The 25140-nt window shown below is 39.3% G+C and overlaps 1 protein-coding gene across 1 annotated transcript in view; it reads right to left on the reverse strand.

Annotated features, from left to right (window-relative positions):
• Positions 1–15705, reverse strand: part of Rell1 (RELT like 1) — an 85947-nt gene extending 70242 nt beyond the window's left edge. The window contains exons 1-4 of the mRNA XM_015482019.2: positions 15640–15705; positions 14526–14623; positions 317–512; positions 106–199 (exon numbers count right to left, since the gene is read on the reverse strand). Of these exons, the coding sequence (XP_015337505.2) occupies positions 106–199; positions 317–512; positions 14526–14623; positions 15640–15705 (454 nt within the window). The remainder of the gene's footprint in view (positions 1–105; positions 200–316; positions 513–14525; positions 14624–15639) is intronic.
• Between the last annotated feature and the right edge of the window lie 9435 nt (positions 15706–25140).

Here is a 25140-nt window from a genome sequence, read left to right on the forward strand (position 1 = left end):
CGGCCCCGCCTCCCCTTGTAACTCCCGCTTCTCCCCGCATCCCAGGCTCCTCACAGCCGCGCGGATTAGCCGTGCCCCCTTCCCCGCCTCTCCGGCCCCGCTCACTGCTGCCCGGTTCCGCCTCTCCCTGCCGCTCCCGCTTCCTCTGCGAACCCCGCAGCCGCGCGGGTTCGGCTTGGCCCCGCCTGTGCCCCACCCACTGCAGCCCGGCCACGCCTCATCTCGACCCCCGCCCCCCGCCGGCTTCCTTTCCAAACCCCGCCTGACCACGGCGTCGGGATTACGCGGGAGCCCCAAGCAGGGGCAGGTTCTAAGCCTTGCGTCTTCCAGGATTATCCGACGCGGAGGGAGGGGAAAAAGGAAGTGGGGAGGCAAGCCGGGAAGTCCTGGAAGTGCAGTCTAGGCCAGCATCGGAAGGCGGGCCGTCCTTTTTCCCTACTGCTATCTCAATCCCTGTAGTGTTCCCTTCGGTTACTGGTCTAGGAAGGGATGCAGCGCTGGAGGTCAGGTTCCTTTGGAAAATTAAGGAAGAAAGGTGAATAAGTTTAATTGTTCCTGTCCCTGCTTCCATTTAAGGTGCTTCTGTTGAGGAAAAGAGCTGTATACATTTCCAGGAATAATTTGTGGAGGTTTGGAGGAGTGGTTAATTGTGTGCCTGTATTGCACCTCCCAAATACTCCCTCATGTAGCTCAAGTGTCCAGTCACTTATGGTCTCCTTATAACCTCACATCAGTGTGAGGATGATTATTATCCCCATTTCACATGCCAGGAAGTAAACCCATGATGTCTGGGCCACTGTGATCACTGTAATCATCCGCTTTGTGTGGGCTTACTGCTACCCCCTCAGTACCTGGCTCAAGTACCCCACACAGGAAACAAGAGGTCAGAAGTATTTTTGAAATGGAATCATCATCCAAGCATTGATAGAATTGAGAGCCTTTCTTAAAGTAGCTCCCTCTTTACTGACCTGAAGAGACTCCTTCCAAAACAGAACCATCAAACTCGTTCTTTGCAGAGATTTGCTGGAGAACACCAATCAACAAGAAGGGGCTGGCTGGGGTCTGGGGTGTTTTCAGAACGAGCCTTTTCCCTAAGCTGAGTGATGATGGCCTCTAATTTTCAAAGAACGATTATTTCTACTCTTGCTGAGTCCTCCCTGCTGTCTGCTAGACGATTACAAACATTTGCACTGATGTGAGAATTCCTGGAAACAGAAGCTCAGGACACTACAGATGGCTGAGGCTGAAAGATGAAGCCCCTGCCCTTTGAAGCCAAACACAGGCACTGCTCGTCCTGTGCCCAGTTGGCAGCACATCCTGTAGTCTGTCAAGCTTAGCAGGCAGCCCTTTCTACTTGTATATTAACATAAAACCTGAGAATGAATGCAAACGAAAGATATCCATTTGGGTGTCCAACTAAGAAAAGAGAGAATCCCAGGCTAGAAATTAAAGTATAAATTATAAATTGAAACCAGAATAGCTACATAATTTGCAGGACCCAGTGCAAAATAAAAATGCAGGCCTCTGTTCAAACATCATTAAATTCAACAATAAAAGCATTAAACCAACCTTCAAACCCTCCTAAACATGGTGAGTTGTGCTCACACAATTACAAAGCTGGCTCTGATTTTATAATTTAGACTATAACAAATGCTTGTACAAAATTGTGTATTCAAGATGTAAAATACCATTTAAAAATTGAATAGTTCTTTTTTCCATGGGTTGAACTGACTTTTAAAAAGACAGTGTTACCCAAAACTCAGTCCTTGTCCTGGAAGCCAATCCAACAACTTGGACACAGTTTTGAGAAAAAGGGAAAAAAAATGTTTTATTGCTTTGCTACCAAAGGATAAATACAGGGGACTCCTGTCCCAGAAGCTGTGATTCTGCCCATCAAGAGGAACAGGTGACTTAAAGAGATGATTCAAAGGCTACATTCCAGGTGTTCCGTCCAAAGCTATAATCCACTTCTTAATTTAGGAGATAGTCATTTCTTGGTGTATCTTCTGGTGCCAACCCCAGATTCTGAATTACTTCATTCCTGTGGTAGATGTGTGCTGAAGAACAGATAACTCTGCCTAGAATAAAGAAGAAAGGTAATCCTGTTTCTCCTGAGAGAAAAACTGATCGTTTTTTACAATGAATTTAAATTGCATGAATGCTATATGGCTCTGTAGAACTGAAAAATGCCATCGTATTTAAAACTGGAGGAAACTTCATTAATCATCTACTGTAAGCCCCTTATTTTCCAGATGAGAGAAGGGTACGTGATTTGCCTGACAAAATGTATGAGCCAGGGTTGGAACCCAAGGCTCTGAAAATTCCCTTCCCAGACTTTCCCAAATGCTTAGTTGTTGACACACTCTCTTTAGAGGTCATAGTAACGTGTGCATTTGCACATCTTGTTTAAGAAAGAAAGGAAGGAACAGGCGCAGTGGCACATACTGTAATCCCAGCAGCTTGGGAGGCTGAGGCAGGAGGATAACGAACTCAAAGCCAGCCTCAGCAAAAGTGAGGCACTAAGCAACTCAGTGAGACCCTGTCTCTAAATAAAATACAAAATAGGACTGGGGATGTGGCTCAGTGGTTGAGTGCCCCTGAATTCAATCCCTGGCAAAAAGAAAGGGGCAGGGGGGTGGGGAAAACAGGAAGCAGAGTGAAAGGATAGGAGGAAGGAAAGAAAGAAAATCAAGCTTACATTGTTTTCCAGGTCCTTAATTCTAAATATTTGTTCACATAAAGAAAAAACAATTTCCATATGTATATATCTAAGAGCCCACTGTTTTATTTTAAATGTAAAGACATTTATTTTAAATGTAAAGAAATGTAGTGGAAGTTCTCATCTGTTTTCTGAAGGAGAGGTCACATTTCTTCTGATGGAATCAAACCAACTTTGCAAAACTAAGTAATCCCATTCTTTTCAAAAATAAGATAGAAAATAGAAATTGTTGTAACAATAACTCTCATTTATTCATTTCTTAGATGTAGTTGGATACAATGGTGAGCATTTTTCTTGTTTCCTTTCATCAAATTATCCAAACAATATTTTATTTGGGGAAATATTGTTAATGATGGTCACATCAAAGCTGAGGAGATAACCATTCTCTAGGGAGTCTGGCATTTACCTGATTTACATAGCTGCCCCCTGCCCTGCCAGGATGCAAATCCAGGAACAGCTCTCTCCATGCCTAAGCTTACAACCTCCACATAAACTATTCTGCCTACAGAAATGCAGAAAACTGATCAGTCAGCTCTTCATTTCCAATATAAAGTCTCATTCTTATTCTACAATTGCATGCTTATCCTAGCCTTTTTGAACTCTGTCTTGACAAGTACTTATGTGTTTTTTTTTTCTTCAAGAAGAATAATTTATTTACTTATGGGAATGGATGTAAATCAGAGTGCATGGGATCAAACTGACAAACTTACAGTGTGCTATAGTGTCTAGTTTTTGTTGATTTTTTTTCCCACTTCTTCTGTGAGACTTCATTTAATCACTCCCCTTAACAGAGACTTTTCCTGTTTTCCTCTGTACAGCTAAGGTGGTAATTTTCATTACCATCATTTAAATGCACAAGACTCTGTTAGCTGGTGTTTACTCTAATTAATGTTGACCTTACTTCTGCAGAAGGTCTCTATAGAATTTCTTCTTTCTGTGATTTTAGCTGTAGTCATCTGTCCTTTTGAGAATTTATACATAGAAAATAAGCTTACAGTTCTTTTTTTTTTTAATGTCTGCAAGGGAATAAAATACTATTTTATAAAGTCTAGGGTTATTTTAATCTGACAATAAATATGTACTATGTTTCTCTCAGCTAGGCTGAGAGTAGGAGGTTGAAGGGGAGAATTACCATAAATTTAATAAAAGATCCTAATATTGCTTACAGAAACTTTTAAACTTACTGGAAGAAAGGACACAATTGCATGGTGAAATGGAAATGATCAGCGGTCCAGGGGCCAGGGAACACTCACTCTTGTAACTCTCAGATTCTCTTAGACTGGTCTTCTTACCCATAAAATCCAGGAGGCAATAGGAAGATTTCTAAAGGTTCTTTCTTGTCCAGCCCTAAGATTCTACATTGTCATGAACAACCAAATGACAGGATGCCAAAGTCAGGCTGGCCTGCAGGATTTTCTACACCATGGACCTTGTGAAAGTCCATGAATCTGTTGTGAAGGGTTGTCATGTTTAGCTCCATCCTTGGCCTCTCATCGACTCAATGCCAGTTGCACCCCACCACAGCTGTGACAACCAGAAATGTCTACAGATATTACAGATATTATCAAATGTCCTGGGGCAGGGGTGGGGTGGGAATCACTCCTAATCAATAAACAATAAAGAACTGGGCTATAGGAATTACAAGAACACAAGGACTATATCTGGAGACTGAGCAGAATTTCAGTGTAAGTTGAGCTGAGTCTTAAAGGAAGTACAGGACTGGGACTGTTGGGGAGGTGAGGAGAGTATGAGTGATGGACAGAGGAAGAATTTGCAAGGTGCAGGAATGTATGAGGCATGTGCACCAGGGAGGGGAAGGTATGTCGTCAATAATCATGGGTCATAGTTGGAAATAGTAGTTGATAGAAGCAGAATGGAGAGTTTTCAAATGCCCTAGAAGTAAATTATAATGTGACTATCACCAAAATAGATTTGCAGGGGAGAAGAATTTCTATGATTCAATTAGATATTTTCCATTGTAATTTGCCAACGTGTTCCATAGAAGTCAGAGGAATCTGACATTACCAATGGTGTCTTTAACCTCAGTCCATTTCTCTGGATCACCACACCAAGTTATGTTTTGTGGGTGCATGGTCTCCCAGAAAATTCCAAGTAAGTGATTGAGATCATTTGTTGCTAGAGCCTCAAAATCAAGTGGATATAGTTGTGCCAAGGTTGAGAATTATAGTGAGGAACTGTGTGACTTGGAACCATTAAAATCCACTAATACACATTTCAGATGATAAACTTTACGAGGTTCAAAGTGTTTGTTTTGAACAAGCCTCCTTTGGATTACAATCAACAGCAATTTAAACACTAGTTAATAAATAGTAAATATATTAGAATACAGTTCAGAGTAAAGCATTCACAGATAGGGATGGACTCAGCCTCCAACCCTCAAGCCAGGGTCCCCCATGGCTGCTTCCTACCTATTCCCTGCTCAGCACAAACTCCACAGTTTGTGGACTGGTTTTCTTTGACTCGGGACAATATGGGGCTTCTCAGCCAGGGACTTCCATCTGTTTACACTAGACAGGGACACTGAACATCATCCTTCCACCACTAACAGATTCTTCATAGGAAAATATCATGAAAGCCACAGAATCAAATGTTTCCTGAAGAAATTGTGATTGTCAATGTCAGGTGGACAAAGATGTCCAGTAAAATAAGGACTGAAAAGTTTCAGACAAGAGATTACAGAGGAACCTTCTGGAAGAACACGAAAGGGAACAACAGAAGTGTAGGCAGAATGTAGTGGGTAAAAAGGGAAAATCAGAGTTCTCTTTCCAGAAGTTGGTGGAGAAAGAAGAAATGGTAGAGGAGGCCTTGAAATCAAGAGAAAATTTTTATGGAATTGACTGGATCTTATAGGACAACTGAATAGTATACACAAAGGAATATGTGAAGAAATTGGAGCAAGGAGGGTAACTAATGCAGCAAGGTCCAGAGGAGCTTGATGACAGGATCAAGAGTGTAAGAGACATTAGCCTCAGACAAAAGGCAAACAAGTCATGCTCTGACATTAGAGAGAAAGGCACAAATGTGAATATATTTGCAGGTGGGAAACAATGTTGAGGAGGCCCTCATCAATGAAGGCAAAGCCATCTTTTGTCAATGGAATCATAAAAGGCTTTTACGGTCAGAGTCCACAGTGTGGACTGGTGTGGAGACTGCACAAAGGCACCATATATTATTCAAGAATGTGAAGGCTCAAGATTCTGGCCTCCTGGACAAGTCTTAGAAAATTTTCCTCCAGAATATAAGCCCACACTGCACATAAGGTTGTGCACTGGCACATACACATGCATGTATGCACATACATATAAGCTTGCATGACTGTGTCCAATGTCAATCATGCTTTGAGCATCCCTTGAGGTTACTTCTATCAGATTCCAGCCCTGCTTCTCTTTCCTGTAGGTGGCAAGAATAGAGAATGTGCAGATTACTGACACCATGGAGACTCAAAGGCAGGGAGTAAATGGCAGTTATCAGAATGTGGGCACATCCAGGGATGCTTACTGGGCCTCTGGAAATCTCCCTTCCTCCTACTCTCAGGGCAGAGCTGTCCTGATTGAGAAATAATATCATGACAAAATAGCTGCAGGAAGGGTATTTTTTTTCTAATTACTGGGGCCTCTAGAGCTTCCCAGTGTTTACTGAAGGGAAGAGCTACGCAGTGTGTGCGTGCCTGTGCATCACTAAGGGTACAGCTGGACTGGCACCCATGAATTTTTCATGAGCCAATCTGTGCGATTGCATGATGCTCTTTCCCCAAGCCTAGCAGACCAGGAGTAGGAATGGAGAAGGCGGCTTAAGAGATGGATCTAAATTTTGCCAGAAAGGAGCCTGATATTTTGAGGATGTTCAACGGATTTTGCAGTTTTGAAGGTTAAGACCAGGAGCTTCAGGATAGGAGTGGGGAGCTATTGAGAGTTTGGAATGTCTGGCACTCTGAGGTGTAGGATGGAGGGTTTTGAGAGCTGAAGGACGGGTGGTTCCTTTCCAACACAGTCCACACTGCCAATTACTTTGAAATGCTGAGAATCCCATATGGGCCTTTCAGCTGCCAAGGCCCAGGGTAGTAACACAAGTTCTCCTTTTCTTCCGTTCAGCATTGCCAACCAGTCAGTCTGCTTGGCTGACCTCTTAGTACTTGCTGCCATGAATTCTGTCCCTTAATATTGGGTGATTTCACCCCATCGTGGGCACAGTGTGGGCCACCACATCCATCCCCCAAAGATCCCACCTCCATGATGCCCAGGAGCAGAGCAGGTGGACCCTTTTATTGTTAAGAGTTTTCCTGAAAGGGCTACATACAACCAAAGAGAAGATAGGAAAAATGGAAAGATGAGACAATTAAAAGGTTACAGAACCTTAGAAAGAGTTTGTATAGTCTTAAGTCAGACCATATTGTATTAAAAAAGAAGAATGAATGGGATATTGTGTATAGTCCAGGGGCTGACCACTTGCCTAGCATGTATAAGGACCTGGGCTCAATCTGACACACTAGTAGAAATAAAGAAAGAAAGAAAGAAAGAGAGAGAAAGAGAGAAAGAAAGGGAAAGAAGGAAGGAAGGAAGGAAACAAGAAAATAATTGGTGAAATTAATTTTAATACTTTATTTAACCCCATATATCCAAAACATTATCATGGCTAACCAAAGTTTTTAAATTACTAATGAAGTGTTTACCACTCTTTTTTCCATACTACATCTTTAAAGTTGGATATTTTACCTTTGCAGCACATCTCAACTTGGATAGCCACATGGGAAAATAAATTGCATCTTTATTTTTAATAACTTCACAGTGGAATTTGGCATTTCCTTTTGTTATGAATGAAGGCAACAAACCTCAGTCACATTAGCAGTATCTATGATTTCTATTGGTGACACCAATAGAAATCATAGATATTTTCACAACAAATTATAATCCTACAGATATCTCAAAAGCTTACTTATTCCTATTATTATTTAAAAATTACTTTGATAGTTAAAATTATACATTGTCTAATAAGACTTTAAATCTTATTTAATGTGTAAAGGAGGCACTGACATCATACTATCAATTATTTTAAATATTTGTGTTTTTTTAATATTTATTTTTTTAGGTGTAGATGGACACAACACAATGCCTTTAATTTTTTTTTATTATTAGTTCTTCAAAACATTACATAGCTCTTGACATATCATATTTTATACATTTGATTCAAGTGGGTTATGAACTCCCATTTTTCCCCCGTATACAGATTGCAGAATCACATCAGTTACACACCCACTTTTTTACATACTGCCATACTAGTGTCTGTTGTATTCTGCTGCCTTTCCTATCCTCTACTATCCCCCCTCCCTACCCCACTATTAGTCAGCCCCCTTATATCAGAGAAAACATTCGGCATTTGTTTTTTGGGAATTGGCTAACTTCACTTACCATTATCTTCTCCAACGCCATCCNCTCCCATCTTCTCTCTCTACCCCATCTACTGTACTTCATTTCTCTCCCTTGTTTTTTTATTATTATTATTAGTTGTTCAAAACATTACATCTTTATTTTTTTATGTGGTGCTGAGGATCAAAGCCGGGTCCCGCCCATGCTAGGTGAGCGCTCTACCACTGAGCTACAATCCCAGCCCCAATTATTTTAAATATTTGGATGACAATATTCAAATGTAGTTGGTTTTCTTTACAATACTCCATATTTTATTTTATGCCTATGAAAATATGACTCTGAGAATAAGTTTCGTAGGCTCCAGTAGATGCAGGGAGTCCCAAGAAACACACATAAAATCCTGGGACTCCCAAGTCTGGAGCTTGCTTTTGCATGGGGAGTTTCCCTGTGCAAAGGTTGTCTTCCCAGAAGCTGCTTCTCTGGAACTGCTACAGTTATAAATGAGGTTTGAGGCCCGAGAGTAACTTCATCCAACTAACTATCTAGCCATACAGTCCTGCAAATTTATTCTGTGGGGCTATTTCTTTCTTTATTTACCCATGGATGAAATTTAGAGCATATCCATTCATTTTCCTGATACTTTTAAGGTAGTAAAGCTAGCCTGGACACTAATGAAAGGTCCAGTCCTGTATTCGAGGGACTTAGAAAGGCTGCCTTTCGAAAAGCAGCGACTGTTGACTTAGGCCTGCAGATGGCCAATAGTATCTTACAGCAGGAAAGAGGTTGGCATCTCTGTCTTCATTTTGATTCTGTGTACTTGATTCTCCTTTATTATCTTAAACTGCGTGACCTGCCCAGCTCTGTACATAGGCATGTTAATTATTTAAGGACTATTCATCTAAAAACTGGTAGTACAGGATTTAGTAGTCCTAGTTTTAGCTAACTTATCTTTTCCCTTCCAGACGGAAGTAAGATTTGCATCATCCTGTTTTAAACCCCTGGTATGGCACCTGATAGTCTCCAGTCATTGCCCTATATAGCTGAGTCTTAGTCACATCACCCCAGAATGAGACTGCCCTCTAAGCAGAAGCAACTGTCTCATGCAAACTAAATTGCCCCTCTCCAGGATCATGGGTCTGTCTGATAGATAACATCCTGAGCAACAAGTGGAAAGAGCCCTCCTCAAGCAATAAACAAGACAAAAGGGAATTAAGTTGCAGATGCAATTAAAGTTGCTTAAAAACAGCATACAACAGGGACACAGCCACATCAATGTTTATAGCAGCAAAAATCACAATAGCTAAACTGTGGAGCCAACCTAGATGCCCTTCAGTGGATGAATGGATAAAAAAAAATGTGGAATATATACACAATGGGATTTTACTCAGCAATAAAAGAGAATAAAATCATGGCATTTGCAGGTAAATGGATGGCGTTGGAGAAGATAATGGTAAGTGAAGTTAGCCAATTCCCAAAAAACAAATGCCGAATGTTTTCTCTGATATAAGGGGGCTGACTAATAGTGGGGTAGGGAGGGGGAGCATGGGAGGATTAGATGAATTCTAGATAGGGAAGAGGAATGGGAGGGAAAAGGAGGGGGCAGGGGATTAGCAAGGATCATGGAATGTGATGGACATCATTATCCAAAGTATATGTATGAAGACTTGAATTGGGTGTCAACCTACTTTATATACGAACAGAGACTTGAAAAATTGTAGTATATATGTGTAATAAGAATTGTGATGCAAAAAAAGAAAAAACAAGTACATGTGTAAAGACATGAATTGGCGCGAACATACTTTATACAAAGATATGAAAAATCATGCTCTATATGTGTAATAAGAATTGTAATACATTCCAGTGTTGTATATTTAAAAAAATAAGATCAATTTAAAAAATAAAATAAAGGCAATAATTCTACTAAAAAAAAGTTGCTAACCAGTCATTTTCAAATAGGGAGAATATCCTACATTTTCTGAATGGGCCCAATGTAATGAGAAAAGTCCTTATAAGTGGAAGAGGAAGGCAAAACAGTGAAGTCAGCTAGATGAATGTGTGTCTATGGGAAGAAGACACACAGTGAGATGCCATGTCACTGGCTTTGAAGATGGAGGGAGGATCCATCAGCCAAGGAATGTCGGAGACCTCTGCCAACTGGAAAGGGCAAGGAATCCATTTTTCTCCTAGAGCCTCCAGAAGGATGCAGGCCTGCTCGTGCTGTGATTTTATCTGAGTGAGACCCTTTTCACATTTCAGTCTAAGAGAACTACTGGAAACTAAGTTTGGGCCAGGGGATGTGGCAAATGCTCGTAATCCCAGCTACTCATGTCTGAGGCACGACGAACAGAAGTTCAAGGCCAGCCTCAGTAGCTTAGCAAGATGCTGTCTCAAAAGAAAAAAAATAAAAAGGGCTGAGGATGTGGCTCAGTGGTAGAACACCCCTGGGTTCGATCCCCCATTACTGCAATACAAAAAAGGATAACTGGGTTGTTTCGGCTTCTAAATTTGTGGTAACTTGTTGCAATAGCAATAAACCAATATAGCAGGGAAACTCAGCCTCCACACAACACTCTTGGAGAGCTGGTGAAGAGAGGCTAAGACTCTAAGCCTCTTGAACTCATCTTCATGAGTCCTGCATTAGAAATAACGTCAGGGTGTGTGCATGAACTCAGACCTATAATCTTTGAGTCACACCAAAGTACTCAGGGTTTACAATAGCTGGGAGTCTTAGGAGTCCTAAAAACATCCACTACTCTCACAGGGTCCAATCATTTCAATACTGTATCTGGGTCCAAAATAAAGAACTGGACTGACCAACACTCCTCCCACCATATTCTCTCTTTCTCCCAGGGATTAGAAGTAGGATCCTTCCCATATCCTGTCAGCCTATTTACTAGAAAAACAACACAAGATTACAAATGCTGAAACTGGTTCTATTTGTCATTATATTCCTGGTAATGGATACAGGGCCTGGAGTTGCATTTTACACATCCAATAAGTGTGTTGACATAGTATCTTAGACTTTCTTCGTTATGTGAATAAATTCAACAGCCCTATGATAAACCATTGAATTTAAATGACAATCTAAGTCAAGACAGTGACGCCAAGTTCTGGGAAAGCAAAGAGCAAATGAATGGTACCCTTTTCTCTAATGAACCTTAGCTAAATTTCTGAGTTAAAAACATAATGAGAAGATTCACTCCAATTTTCCTAATAAAACTTTATAATCAACATTGACATTTGCAAAGAGTGCAGTTTGTTATGTATTCCTTCTCTTGTAGTCGAGGACTGTCAGAAGCGATGAGCAGTTTGGTCATGGCCATGAGGAAATGAAATAGTAAACTGAAATGTCACATGGGTAATCTATTCCTGAACCTTTATTAAGCTGTTGGCAGCTAAGTTAGGGGAAGATACTGGATGGTTGTTTTAGAGGCAAAACTTTGTGAAATGCACTAAACATTGTCTTCCCAGGGGAATTAAAATAAATTTGTCAATTATTTGATCATCAAATGACCTGAAGGTACTTGGCAAGCTCTCCATGGATGGTCAGGGCCCTAATTATCTGATCTGTAGCATGCTCCAAACAGCCTACACAGATGCTTTTTTAGGATTGTGGCCTGGGTTTGCACCCATTGTGATAACATTGGGTAACATTGCAAAATAGATGAAATAGACAGAACTTGCTTTCAGTGCCTGCCTATATAGTTTAATTCATTTTTTTAATCCTACCTCTGCCTGCCCTCAAGAAGTGTCCCCTTGCCTAAAATTGTGCCTTCTCCTGCTCCCCAGCTCCATAGACCATGCTACAGGTCTCAGCTGGGTGCTGTGTGACTATCCCATTGACTGTCAGTCCTCCTAAAAAGCATTTCAATTTTCACTAAAAATTTAACCTTTAAACCAGATACTTAATTTAAAATGTTCTCAATTGATTTGTTACCACATTTATAAAGCTACAAAGTGCACATGTATGTGATATAGGTTGAGTGAAATTCTAGTTTGATTTTTTTAGAATAGCTAACATTGAAGTACTTAATCATGTATATATTTCATTCATCTTCACATAAATCCACTTATATGTGTACATGCATATTGAAATACATCTAAAATGCACAGTGTATGAGGTTAGGGTTCATTTATAAAATTGCTGAAAATTTTTGTTAGCCCAGCTCATCTACAAACAATAGGTAAACACTTCCTCAACATTGATAAAGAACTTGAAAAACGTAGATTGTATCAAAATTACATATTAAAAAAAAGTTAAGATAGTAAAACAGACCGACTTTGGAGCTCCTCCCCTCCATCGCCACCCTCCTGCAAATTAAGAATATGCAGATGCTATTCCCAGTAAGTCCCAGCTCCAGTGACAAGAAAGACTCCAGGGACTCAGAAGGAGCAAAAAACGGTGAGAGTCCTTTGAGCCATAATGACTTGAAAGCAAAACCTGTTTGAAACCTGTGTAATTTTATCTTTTATCCCAATGCAGCCCTTCCCCCTCTTAAAAAGCTTTTTAGAGATGGAACTTTGGAAACCATTAATGAAGTTTCTTTCATCTTCCTTCAAATTTGGCTTTGAATAGAGCTTATTTCCCTACCAATTTGACTCTGAACATTTCTGGTGCAGAGAGCATTATGGCCTACCCCTCCCTCCCCCCAAGGACAGGATCTTGTGCAGCCCCATAAAAATAGTAAATTTTAAAATAGTCAGAAACAAGCACAGAAAGTTATTTTTAATACTTAATTGCTTTTAACTCAAATCATTACCATTTTCTCATGCCATTAAGAGGTTTCCAAAGGTTTTTAGTGGCTGTAAAACATAAACCAATCTCTAACATTGGGCATTGTTTTAATTACATTTTTTTGCCACTGTGACTAAAAGATCTAATCAGAACAATCATAGAGGAAAAATTTACTTGAAACCTCACAGTTTCAGAGGTCTCAGTCCACATACAGCAGACTCCACTCCTTGGGGTTGGAGGTGAGGCTGAACGTCATGGCAGAAGAGTGTGGCAGAGGGAAGCAGCTCACATGATGATCAGGAAGCAGCAGAGCAGAGACTGCACTAACCAGACACAGATATAAACCCCAAGGCCACACCCCTTATGTCCCACCACCTCCAGTTATCACTCAGTTAATTTCATAAGGGGATTAATTCACTGATTGGGTTAAGGCTCTCACAATCCAATAATTTCTTCTCTGATCTTTCTTGCATTGTCTCACATGTGAGTTGTTGGGGGATACCTCACATCAAAACCATAGCAGGCATCTATAATAATTTCTATAATAGCACCATGAGAAACAGTCTTGGTCACTAACTATTAGCTGCATATCAGCATTTTTGAGGATGCACTTCTAGAAGTAACTTTACATATCCTTAATGTTCCTCTACATACAGGAATAAAGGAAAACCCACTTCAATTTAGGCCTGTACAAGGACTAGACCTCCCAGGCAGTATTGTACAAACAAACTATCGTGATGATGAAGATAGTCCTTATCAGTGCTGATTTATAGCCACTAGCCATGTGCAGCCATTTAATGCTTAAAATGTGACTGCTTAGAAACAGGAAATCAATGTCAAGTTTTACTAAATTTTAATTAACTTTAAATGTTTTTAGTGACTACCATATTGGACTACACAATGGGAAAAAGCAGAACATGTTCAGATGTACGTGGGATCCACCAAGTAATAGTTTTAACATTTCACTTTAAGTGTTAAAGCCACATTCTCTCTAGTCATTGCCATTTGAAACAATTTTTTAGCTACAATTTTTCTTCCCATCTCCTTATTTAGCTTAATGATAGACTTTGATGAATTGCAATATACAAATATTATCAAAACCATCTAGTCAACTGGTAACATCATAGAAGTGTGGTGATTTTAACTGCCACAGAAGACCTAAAGATGCTTGAGAGATTACAAGCGACAAAGACCAATGATGTTTTTCAGATTTTGTGGAATAGTTTGAGATGTAATGAAATTATGGCATGATTCAGAACAGCAGAGAGATTTGAAAGAGAGTATTGCTAAGTATTCCACATTCTAGAAAAGGAAGCACAAAAGCAACCTACTTTGTGTTCTTAGCTCACATCTAAAAACAATTTAAATGGGATTTTGGCCCATGTTTGAGGGAAAAAAACCTCACAGGTTTCACATTTTCAGGGAAAACCATCTTTGCCCGGCGATCTTACCTAATTCACATTTCTTTCAGCTCCATCCCCAATTACTTCACTGTTGGCTCAGCCAACATCAGCGAAGTCTTCAAGTCATCTCACATTCTCCCACTTGGAAGGCTCACCCCACCTCCTTGTCTCCAACAGGACAACTTCTACTCCTCCTCCCCCTTCCTGTAGCAAAGGGCACTTCTCCCTGACTCTCCCCCACAGGCCAAAGCATTCCAGGCTTGCCATCTGGTGACATTCCTCACTTGTTATCAGCATCTGTCTTCTCTGCATCACAAGCTCCTGGAGGTTGAAGACCACAAGACTTGTTGTCTTCCTGCGACTGTATCTGCAGGTCTAGTATCTGATTAGCAGGGGCCCCACAAATATGTGATGAATGCATAAATGAATTTAATCTTCCAAACCATCATATGAGGAAGGGCTTTTGATCCTGAGAAGGAAGACAGAGACAGTACAACACCAGCTCAGGGTCTCATAGCTGAGAAGTGGGAGAAGTAGGATTTGAACCCAGTTCTTGTGACTTCAAGTCCAACACTCTTCTTATTACATAGGAGTTGCCTGCTCATCTTCCTTATTTAGGCTGGCATTGAACCTTCATCTCTATACTCTTAGCCTAAGAGATGTACAAGTAATGGAAGTAATTCCAGCAAGAACAGGACTATAATGGGAAGACTTGCGCCATAGAGGAGGTAAAGGTAAGAACAGAGCCATCTCAGGAGCCAAATGTTCACCTATTTCAGAGAGACTTGCCACATTCTTTCCAGTTTCAGAAATTAATAACATAGACTGCAGTTATCTTTCTTTACAACAGATTTCACAACCCAACTTAATTATTTTAAAAATCCATGTGAAATATTGTGAGAGTTGTCTAATTTCTGTTGTGCTACGACTGTTCAATGGATTCTGTTTAGTTAACCAAATTATGTAGCCCCTTTATAATGACATATTTCTCCAAATTTGAATGAGAGGGGATTTTTAGATTCATCTCTCTTTTTTTTTTTTTTTTTTCAGATGTGGGAGTGAGGCTCTGGGAAGCCATAAGACTTATGCAGGCCACACAGCATTGGGGTGAGAGCAAGATGGTTATACCTCTGTCTACGGACCTTCTCCTTTAACCACTGAAGTCCAGGTCCCAGACTGCAGTGCAGAGCCCATCGGAGACACAGCTTCTATCAGTCAGAGAAATGAGGCCAGCACAGTGAGCTCTGTATCACAATTATCACAATTGGTGATTGTTACCCATCCATTTGGGTTTTTTTTTTCCTACATGTCTTCTTCAATAAAATATCAGTTCTGCAGGTCAAGGAACATGGCATTGTGGTTGTGTAACAATTCTTTTTCCACCTGGAAAACTCCTACCAATCCTTCAAAACTTGGCTCAAGCATGTCCTCCTCAGGAAAGCCTTCACTGATCTCATCAGCCATGATGTAAACCTCTTCCTTCCTACTTCTACGGTATCTTCTGTTTTTTAAATGAATGAGCTCCATATGTTTTTGTTTTATTTTTGAAAACTATATTCACATTTTATATATAAATATATATATATTTATATAATAATATATAAATTATATATATATATATATATTCTTTTCTAGGGCTGTCATAACAAAATAGCATAAACAAGGTGATTGAAATGACAGAAATGTATTCTCCTCGTGCAGGAAGCTGGGAGCCTGAACCAGGTTGTTGGAAGGGCAATGCACCATCTGAGCCCACAACAAGGGAGGATCCTTCCTTGCCTTTTCCGGCTTCTGGTAGATTGCACCCGCCACCTCTGTCTTCATGTGGACTTCCTTGTGTGCCTGTTTCTTGTCTTCTTGAAAGGACACTGGTCATCAGGATAAGGCTCATAATGTTATCTAGTATGGCTCCATCTTTACTGATTATATCAGCAAAAGCCTGAGACTAATCCTGTGTGGCTCAGTGCTCTGTCTTTAGTGCCTCCTAGGGCAGTGCCCTGCCCTCTCCTCCTATGGCAGGACCGTTCTCCAGGCCTCTGCTTCCCTGGTTCTGCCTGGGGTGTCGTTCTTCCTTCACCTCATCCCATCTCTGTCCCTGTCCATCCAGTCTGGCTGCATTCTGCTGCTTTGACATTCTAAAAGCACTTGTCAGTCTCCTGTGCAACTCATGGAAGTTGAAACCACCAGAAAGCTTCCCCACAGCTTTCCTGGATGACCATATTTCTATTGCTAGCTTTTGCTGAGATGGTTGATTGGATCTGTGAGTTGCACCCTTGATTTTTTTTTTCTTTTTAGCAAATGGTTGCCCAGTCACAGGCCCACATGCTTCCCAAGCAGGTAATCAGGACAGACTGAGAACTTTCCAAATCCCTCTTTATCCCTTTTTCCTTAACAGTTCTTTCTTCAATTTCTCTTTCATCTCTCACATTACTATAAACAGCAAAGAGAAACCAAGCCACTCTTTTCACACTTTGCTTGGAAATATCCTCAGCTAAGCTTATCACAAATTCTGCTTCCCACCCAACAGCAAAACAAATGCAGACAAATTTTCTGCTACTTTGTAAGAAGGATCGCTTTTCCTCAGCACCTGATAGCATGCTCGTCATTTCCTTCCAGGCCTTATCAGAAGCACATTTGATGTTCACATCTCTACCCATCATATCTTCAAGGGAATACCAGGCTGCTTCTATCAAGTGCCTCAAAATTCTTGAAGCTTCTACTGATTACCCAATTCTAAAGCTACTTGCACATTTTTACATATTTGTTGTAGAAACACTCCACTTCCTAGTGCCAAAATCTATAAGAGTTTCACAGATTTTCTGTAACAAAATGCCACAACCCGGATGGCTTAAAACAACACAAATTTATTATCTAAAAGGCTGGCATCTGAAATCACAATATTGGCAGAGTCACACTCCCTCTGAAGCCTCTAGGAGAAGCTCCTTGCCACTTCCAGTCTCTGGTAGCTCCAGGGGTTCCTTGGCTTGTGGCAGCATAACTCCACTCTCTGCCGCCATCTTTACCTGATTGTAGTCCTTGCAGTGTCTGTATTTCTGTGGCTCTCCTTTGATGAGGACACCAGGTGCTATTGGATTAAATGCTCATCCTATTTCAGTATGATCTTAACTAATTTCATTTGCAATGACTCTGTTTCCAGATTACATTGCATTCTGAGGTACTAGGGATTAGGGCTTCAACATATACTTAGGGGAACACAATTTAACTCATAACAATATATATCCAGAAAGGTACACTGAAGTGCACAGCTCAGTCTCAACAGTGCCTATTAGATAGACCTAGATGAAGAAGAAGCAGAACATGACCAATACCTACAAGTCCTCTCATGTCTCTGCTCACCACCTGCTCTTACCATTGCCAGGAACCACTATTCTGACTAGATTAGTTTGCCTAGCTCTATTTCTTAACAGATTTGTTTTTTTTCCTTTAGCAATAATTTACATCCATAAAATCACCCTTTTAACATGTGCATTTCAGTGGGTTTTAGTGCAACTATCATCACTATCTAATTCTAAACACTTTCATCATCCCAAAAGGAAACTTGGCAACCATGACCATTCATTCCCATCATGCACACCCCTTAGCTCCTGGTAACCCCTGACATATTTTATGTTGCTCTCATTTCTCCAATTCTGGGAATCCGTTTCATATAACTGGAATCATGCAATCATGAAACTGTGTCTAGCTTCTTTCACTTTGCATGATATTTTCAAGGTTCGTCCCTCCGGAGCATAGAACAGTACTTCATTTCTTTATAAGACTGAGAAATACTCCACTGTATGGACTTGCTACATTTTGTTTATCCGTTCAACAATTGATGCACATTGTTGTTGTTTCCATTTTTTAGCTACTATGAGTAATGTTGCTGTGAACATCTGTATGTAAAGTTTTTCATGTGGATACACGTTTTGAAATTTCTTGGCTATGCATTTGTATTTTCTTATAGCCCAACCATCATGCACAGCTCAAGGTTTATCTTAGATATAAATTGATTGTGTGCAAGTAACCTTAGACTCTGAAAAAGCTTGACTGTCCTACATCGAGAGGTAATGTAGATACTTAGCTTTCCTGTGTTTGATGCACACTAGCTCTTTACATTCATCCTCCAAGCTAGTACATTTTTCCACATTAGAGCAGGAACAGGACACTGCTCAGGTGCTTAGAAAGCACCATATGGAGTCACATGAAAAGGTCATATGCCTATGACAAAATGAGATATTTTGGAAACTGTTGGTTTTAGGGGTGGGAGGTGACCAGCAGGAAATGATGCACAAGCTTATCATCTTTCTCTGGGTTGGAAATCAAATAAATAGAGTGTAAACAAGGTTCCCAAGGGTCTGCTTCATATACCTGACAGCAATGATGAGGACATAGTGATAGAGGCATAATTCCAACCCCCTACCTCCCCCCACCCTACCTACATCCAATATTTTAAAAAAATGAGTCCTTAAATAGATTCTTTAAATGGACATATAGCATACATAATATGTATACCTACCAACCCAGCTGAAGAAGTAGTGTTACCAAAACCTTTGAAGTACCTTTATTCCCCCCCAAATATTCACCAAACTGAAATTTGTGATAATAACATTACTTTTAACTTCATGACATTCGTGTATCTCTCAGTATGTCTAGCTTTGTACCTGCTAAACTTTACATGCACAGCATTCTGTGGCTTGTATTCTTCTGCCACTTGCTTTCTTCACCCAATATTGCATGTACCCCAGGACCGTTGCTCCTTGGGATGCTGGTTATACAAGCAAACTAAGAAAGCCAATGCTGATGATGTCATTCTTCTGTAGCCTAAGATATAAATCACTCTCTCAGTGGTGACTGCCACTGTGGAACAGTGCCCTCATGCAACAGGCTAACATTGGATGAGGGCGAGGAGGAACTACTTGGCAAAGCAGTGAGGGACAGGAGCGTTCACTGTTCAGCCTGTTGCCACATTCATTCTTCTCACTCATCTGTTGCCACTGGACCTTCCTCTTTATACCACATGCACAGTCTCCATGTATTTTCTTTGGTCTCTCAGCAACCTATCCCCATGTCCTGGCACAACTGGGCTGTGGATATGACAAGGGTCAAATTCAGAGTCAGTGACAGAGGGCCCACCAAGGAGTGTCAACACAATAGGTATGAAAACTTTAGGCCATTTGTACATTCAACCCTCCAACGTAGTTTTAATTTGTGTTTCTTTGATTAATATCAATGCTGTGTATTTTTTCTTATATTTATTGGCCATTTATGCTTCTTTTTCTGAAATGCCTATTCCTGATTGTTGTCCATTTATATACTGAGATTCTTGTCTGCTTCTTATTTATTCAGAAGAGCTTATAATTATTAAGCTAAATGCTAATTTTTTTGTCGGGTATTTTTTGTGTTTAAATATCTCCTTTCAGTTTCTATCCTCTTTTTACCTTTTCTCTTCATAGAACTTTAATGAAGAATAATTTTATCATTGTCTTTTGGTTGAGGTGTGTGCTTTTTGTTTGTCTGCTTTTTGTTTGTTTGTTTTTGCAGTGTGAGGAATTGAACCCAGGACCTCACACATGCGGAGCACACACTCTACCACTTAGCCACACCCTCAGTTCTTGCATAATTTAATATTTATGACATTTTCCATATTCCAATCATTAAGATATTATTGTTTCTTCTAATACTTTTTTTTAAGGTTTGCCTTTCATATCTTGGTCTATAACATATCAGGAACTGATTTTCATTCCTGATGTGAATTATGGGTACAGCTTTCACTTTTTTCCATAGGGAAGAGTGATTATCATGATGTCATTTATGCAGTACTCTCCCCTTTGTTTACTGATCCTGGTATATCTGTCATAATTCACATTTCTGTACTCATGTTGTCTATACTTAGGTTTTCTTTCCATTTGTTCCAGCACCATTCTCTCCTGTAACTGTAGCTTTATAATGATTTTTCATATCTATTAGAGCAGGTTTACAGACTTTTTGTTCTTATTACAAAGTGTCTTGATTATTTTTGATGGATTGGGGTTTTTTTGTTTGTTTGTTTCCATTTAATTTTTAAGATCAGGTTATCATGACCCATGAAGAGCCCATTGAAATTTAAAAAAAAAATTAAAGTTGTAGATGGGCAGCATGCCTTTATTTGTTTAGTTTTGTACATGGTGCTAAGGTTGGAACTCAGTGCCTCATAAATGCTAGGCAAGCGCTCTGCCACTGAGCTACAGCCCCAGCACAAGCCCACTGAAATTTTGGAGTAGAGTTTTATACAGAGCAAATGTGGGGAAATCTTACATACTTAACATTACACCTTCATTTCCAAGAATGTACTAGATCTCTGCATTTACTTAAGTCTGCTTTTATGTTTTTTTTCAATACATTTTTATAGTTTTTCTCTCAAAAGGGCTCTGCCCTATGTTCTTAGATTTATTCACACCTTCTTTAGATTTCTTCTTATGGCTATTGCAAATCTTTTTATTTTTTTAACTATGAATTGAACCCAGCAGCACTTAACCCCAGCCCATTTTTAAATTTTTTTTTTTATTTTGAGAGGCAGGGTCTCTCTAATTTGCTTAGGGCCTTGCTAAGTTGCTGAGACTGGCTTTGAACTTGTGATCATCATGCCTAAGCCTCCTCAGCTGCTGGGATTAAAGGTGTGCAACACCATACCCTGCTGCAAATCAATCTCTCTCTCTCTCTCTCTCTCTCTCTCTCTCTCTATATATATATATATATATATATATATACACACACATATATATATTTATATATATATATATATATAAATATATATATACACACACACGGAATATATATATATATATATATATATATACACATATATATACACATGGAATTTTTTTATTTGTTTAATTAGTTATACATAACAATAGAATGCATTTTGACACATAATACAAAGGGAGTATGACTCTGGTTGTACATGATGTACAGTTACACAAGTCATGTAAGCAAATCTTTTTTAATGTATTTTTTAACTGTTGTTGGTTAAGAAATAAAATTTTTATACTGCTCTTTGTGTTTCTGTCCTTAGAACCTAGTTATCTGCAAATAATTAGAGTTTTATTATTTTTCTTTTCTAATCCTTAAAGCTTGTTTATTTTTGCCTTATTGCTCTAGTTATGATCTCTAGTAGATGTCAAATAGATTAACCTTGGTGATAGTACCTCTATGCTTTTGATCTTGATTTTAAAGAAAATGCTTCTAACATTTCATGCCTGTACTTTTTACCTTTCCTTTATTACACCACTATAATGAAGTGATTTGAGAAAATTGAAGCAATCTCACCTGTAAAACTCTTCTATTTAACAGTTTGCTGATTTTTTAATGTCTTCACAATTACAAATCAATTGATTTTTCATCCTGATCATTTTCTAAGTTAAGCATGATTTTCTCTCACTTGAGTTTTAAGCTCTTTTTTCTTACAGTTTTGTTTCTTTAATTGTCAAATTTCAATTGTTTGCACAGCTCCTGTATTTGTCAAGAAATAAACTTTCCTAGTATTAATCATAGTTCTTTTTATCTGCTCAGTTATATGTAATAGGGTGATAACAGTGTCTTTCAAATATTGAAATTTTTAACAAAGATTCCTCAAAAAGAGGGCAATAAACTAATATTTATCAATTACTTTCTATGTGCTTTACATATTTTTTTCCATTTTAATCCACATAAAAATAACCTCTTAAGGTGGTTACTGTTTCATACCTTAGTATGAACTCTAAGATACACATTTATTCATGTTCTAATGTTTCTAAATTAAGAATGTGTCTAACAACTCATGTGATTAGAAAGTATATTATCATACTTTTTTCAGCCACCTTTTTTCCTAATGGTGCATTAAGTGATGTTGCATCTTAAAACTAATAACATTTTTGATTCAATAAAATACAATTTATCAATTTACAGATGAGAATCTGAAGCTCATTAATGTCAGGTAATTTGCCTCAAGTACTCAATTAGCAATAGTATGTCTGAAATCTGAACCCAAGGCTGTCTTACATCCAAGCTTGTGCTGTCTTTCAAAAGAGCATATGAGGTACATGGCAATTAGCACATGCTTATTGTTATTTCCAATTTGATAGTGACTGCCAACCACCTTGCTAGTAGCTTTCGTACATATTACCTACACTAATGACACACACTGCCTTTGAGAAATACATCTTTATCAAGTTTCTTTTCTCTGTTTCACTTTCAGCCATGAATAAGCTCTCTCTAAGCTGGCTTTTTAATACCAGTGTAGCATTTAAGCCTATTTTTTTTTATTTTTTAAAATTGTTTTCAATGATGTCTTTATTTTGATGACAAACGTATAACAAAGCAAGCCATTTTGCAATAGAACAAAATACAGAAATTGGGAAACAGAGGCAGAATCAAAAATAACCTCAGTACCATTACCCAGAAATAATCAATATTAATATTAATGCTAATTAAACATTAGACTGGGGTATAATGTAGTAGTATAGTACATGCTTAGAATGCACACAGCCCTGGATTTAGTCCCCAGCACACATACACAAAGTTAGCTTCTTCTTTTTTTTAAATAGTGTAGTTGGACACAATACCTTTATTTATTTATTTATTTTTATGTGGTGCTGAGGATTGAACCCAGTGCCTCTCCCACGCTAGACAAGCACTCTACCACTGAGCCACAACCCCAACCTCAAAGTTAGCTTTTTTATTTGTTCTTTTTAGTCATACACGACAGTAGAGTGTATTTTGACATATTATACATACATTGTAGTTGTTTATGATGTGGAGTTATACTGGTCATGTATTCATATACGAACATAGGAAAGTTATGTCCATTTAATCCTATAATTGATAGAGAGATAACACAAGACTCCAAGGTCAAGCTCTGTCATCCAAACTCCATCCATGGGTTTCAATTGTAGAATCTCGTATCTCCCTGTACATCATTTTCTGTGTCTGTAAAACAGGGGAAATGATCATATCTAGCACACAGGGTTGTCACAGGACTTGAATGGGCTAAACTGTGTAAGAAAACTGCCTGGCACATAGTTAGCACTTAAAAAATATTAATCACTTATCCATCTGGCCTTGATTAAAGCATACGCATTCTTTTTGAGTTTTCCATTTAACAACCAGAGAATTAATACAATAATTTGACTATATTGTCACTTTAAGTAGAAACAAGAAGCTAAAATAAACTAGGACTGCAATTGTTCAGAACTGGCAAAGACAGTCACCTTTTAAAACCCCATCCCCCTTCTCACCTCTTACCTATATCAACAGGAGCCCTGAAAGATGAACTAGCACAGTCCTGAGATGCCTCTTCCCTCCTGCAATGAATCATTTAACTCAAATTACCTCGGAGTTCGTGTGAGGAAAAGAACAATTGCAAAAAGTTGGCAGGCGTCCAAATGCTTCGTTTAGATAAAAATACGGGTGTTTATGCATGGTGACATTATTTGGACCACAGAGTTTTCCTAAACCATGCTCCAGCTAGTGAAAGGCTCTGCTCATTCCCCACCCTGTCTGCTGACTTGCTTCCTGGCAGGGTGTGGCTGTTTTTAGTAAGGGGAAGAGGTATCACAGTCAGTCATTGCCCTTGGAGTTGACTTCTGTCCCCCAGATCATTTGTCCTCATATCAACCTGGTGAAGTGCTAGAATAGGTGGCTTCATACACATACCTTATCATCCAGTTAATTGTTATGCTTAAAATTATATCACTGTTTATATTCACTACTGAAAATAGAACGTAATAATAGTACAGGACTTCTGAGGATCGATAGTAAAAGACCACAGTTTTTGCCTCTTGATCCTTGTTCACCTTGAAACCCAACCACCACACTATAAAGAAATATTAGCTACGTGGAAAAGCCCATATAGATGGGAACCAAGGCTGCAGGGATTCAGTGAGGCCAACAGCTCCATTGCCCCTGTGGTGCGACGCCTTGGAAGCAAATGTTCTTGCCTGGGGTGGAGTCACCCCCGCTGATGCTGTATCAAGCAGAGTAGAGCCTTCTCTGTTGAGGCTCACCCACGGAAAAGATGCACACACAAAATAATGAGATTTTAAACCACAACCTTTGTGAGTTGTTTGTTTTATAGCAATAAATAACTAAATGGTCTGGCCCCTAGAATGGGGTGCTGCTTAACAAAACTAAAATAAGTGACACTGGCTTTAGGATAAGGAGCTGGAATGAAGCTGGTGGGCCTAGAATCTATTATGGAAGTGTAAAGGGCCTTGAGTTTTCGGTTGGTGAGAGCTTATAAGAAGGGAGGAAAACATTTGGGAAAGCCAGAGGAAAGGGAACTTTTATTCTGTAGTGGTAGAAAGTTTAGTAACCTGGAAAATAGAAGATAATGAACCGGGAGATAGCACTAAGGAAATTACTGAGTAGACTCTTACAGGTGCCACTTGGCTTCTTCTTACTGTGTATAATAAAAGGAGTGAGGAGAGACATAAGCTAAATAAAGAGAAAGGTAAACTGTTGTTATGTATGAAGGAGGTGAACCTTTTTGGGTTTGAAAACAAAATTGTCCTTTTTTCTTAACCTCTCCAATTGGGGAACAATGGTAAAATTAAGAAATGGTTTCAGGCAGAGGTTGAATCCAGGATATGATCATGAAAATATAATCTTAAAATGAAATTGAGGGTGGCCAGTAAAATTCTTTGTTAAGTCCTCATGGTAGTGTTTCATAGACATTTTCTTTTTTTTAATAACTTTTTAAAAAAATATGGTGCTAAAGATCGAACCCAGTGTCTCACACATGGTAGGCAAGCGCTGAACCCACTAAGCCACAACCTCCGCCCTGATAGACCTTTTCAAATTGACACCAATGGCCCCCTATGAATCTTGAGACTATGCCTCAAAACCTCTCTGTTAAATAGCAGGTCTTCTCAGAATCGTGGTTCA

Source organism: Marmota marmota, unplaced genomic scaffold (genome assembly GCF_001458135.2).
Source record: "Marmota marmota marmota unplaced genomic scaffold, marMar, whole genome shotgun sequence".
NCBI classification, from domain to species: domain Eukaryota; kingdom Metazoa; phylum Chordata; class Mammalia; order Rodentia; family Sciuridae; genus Marmota; species Marmota marmota.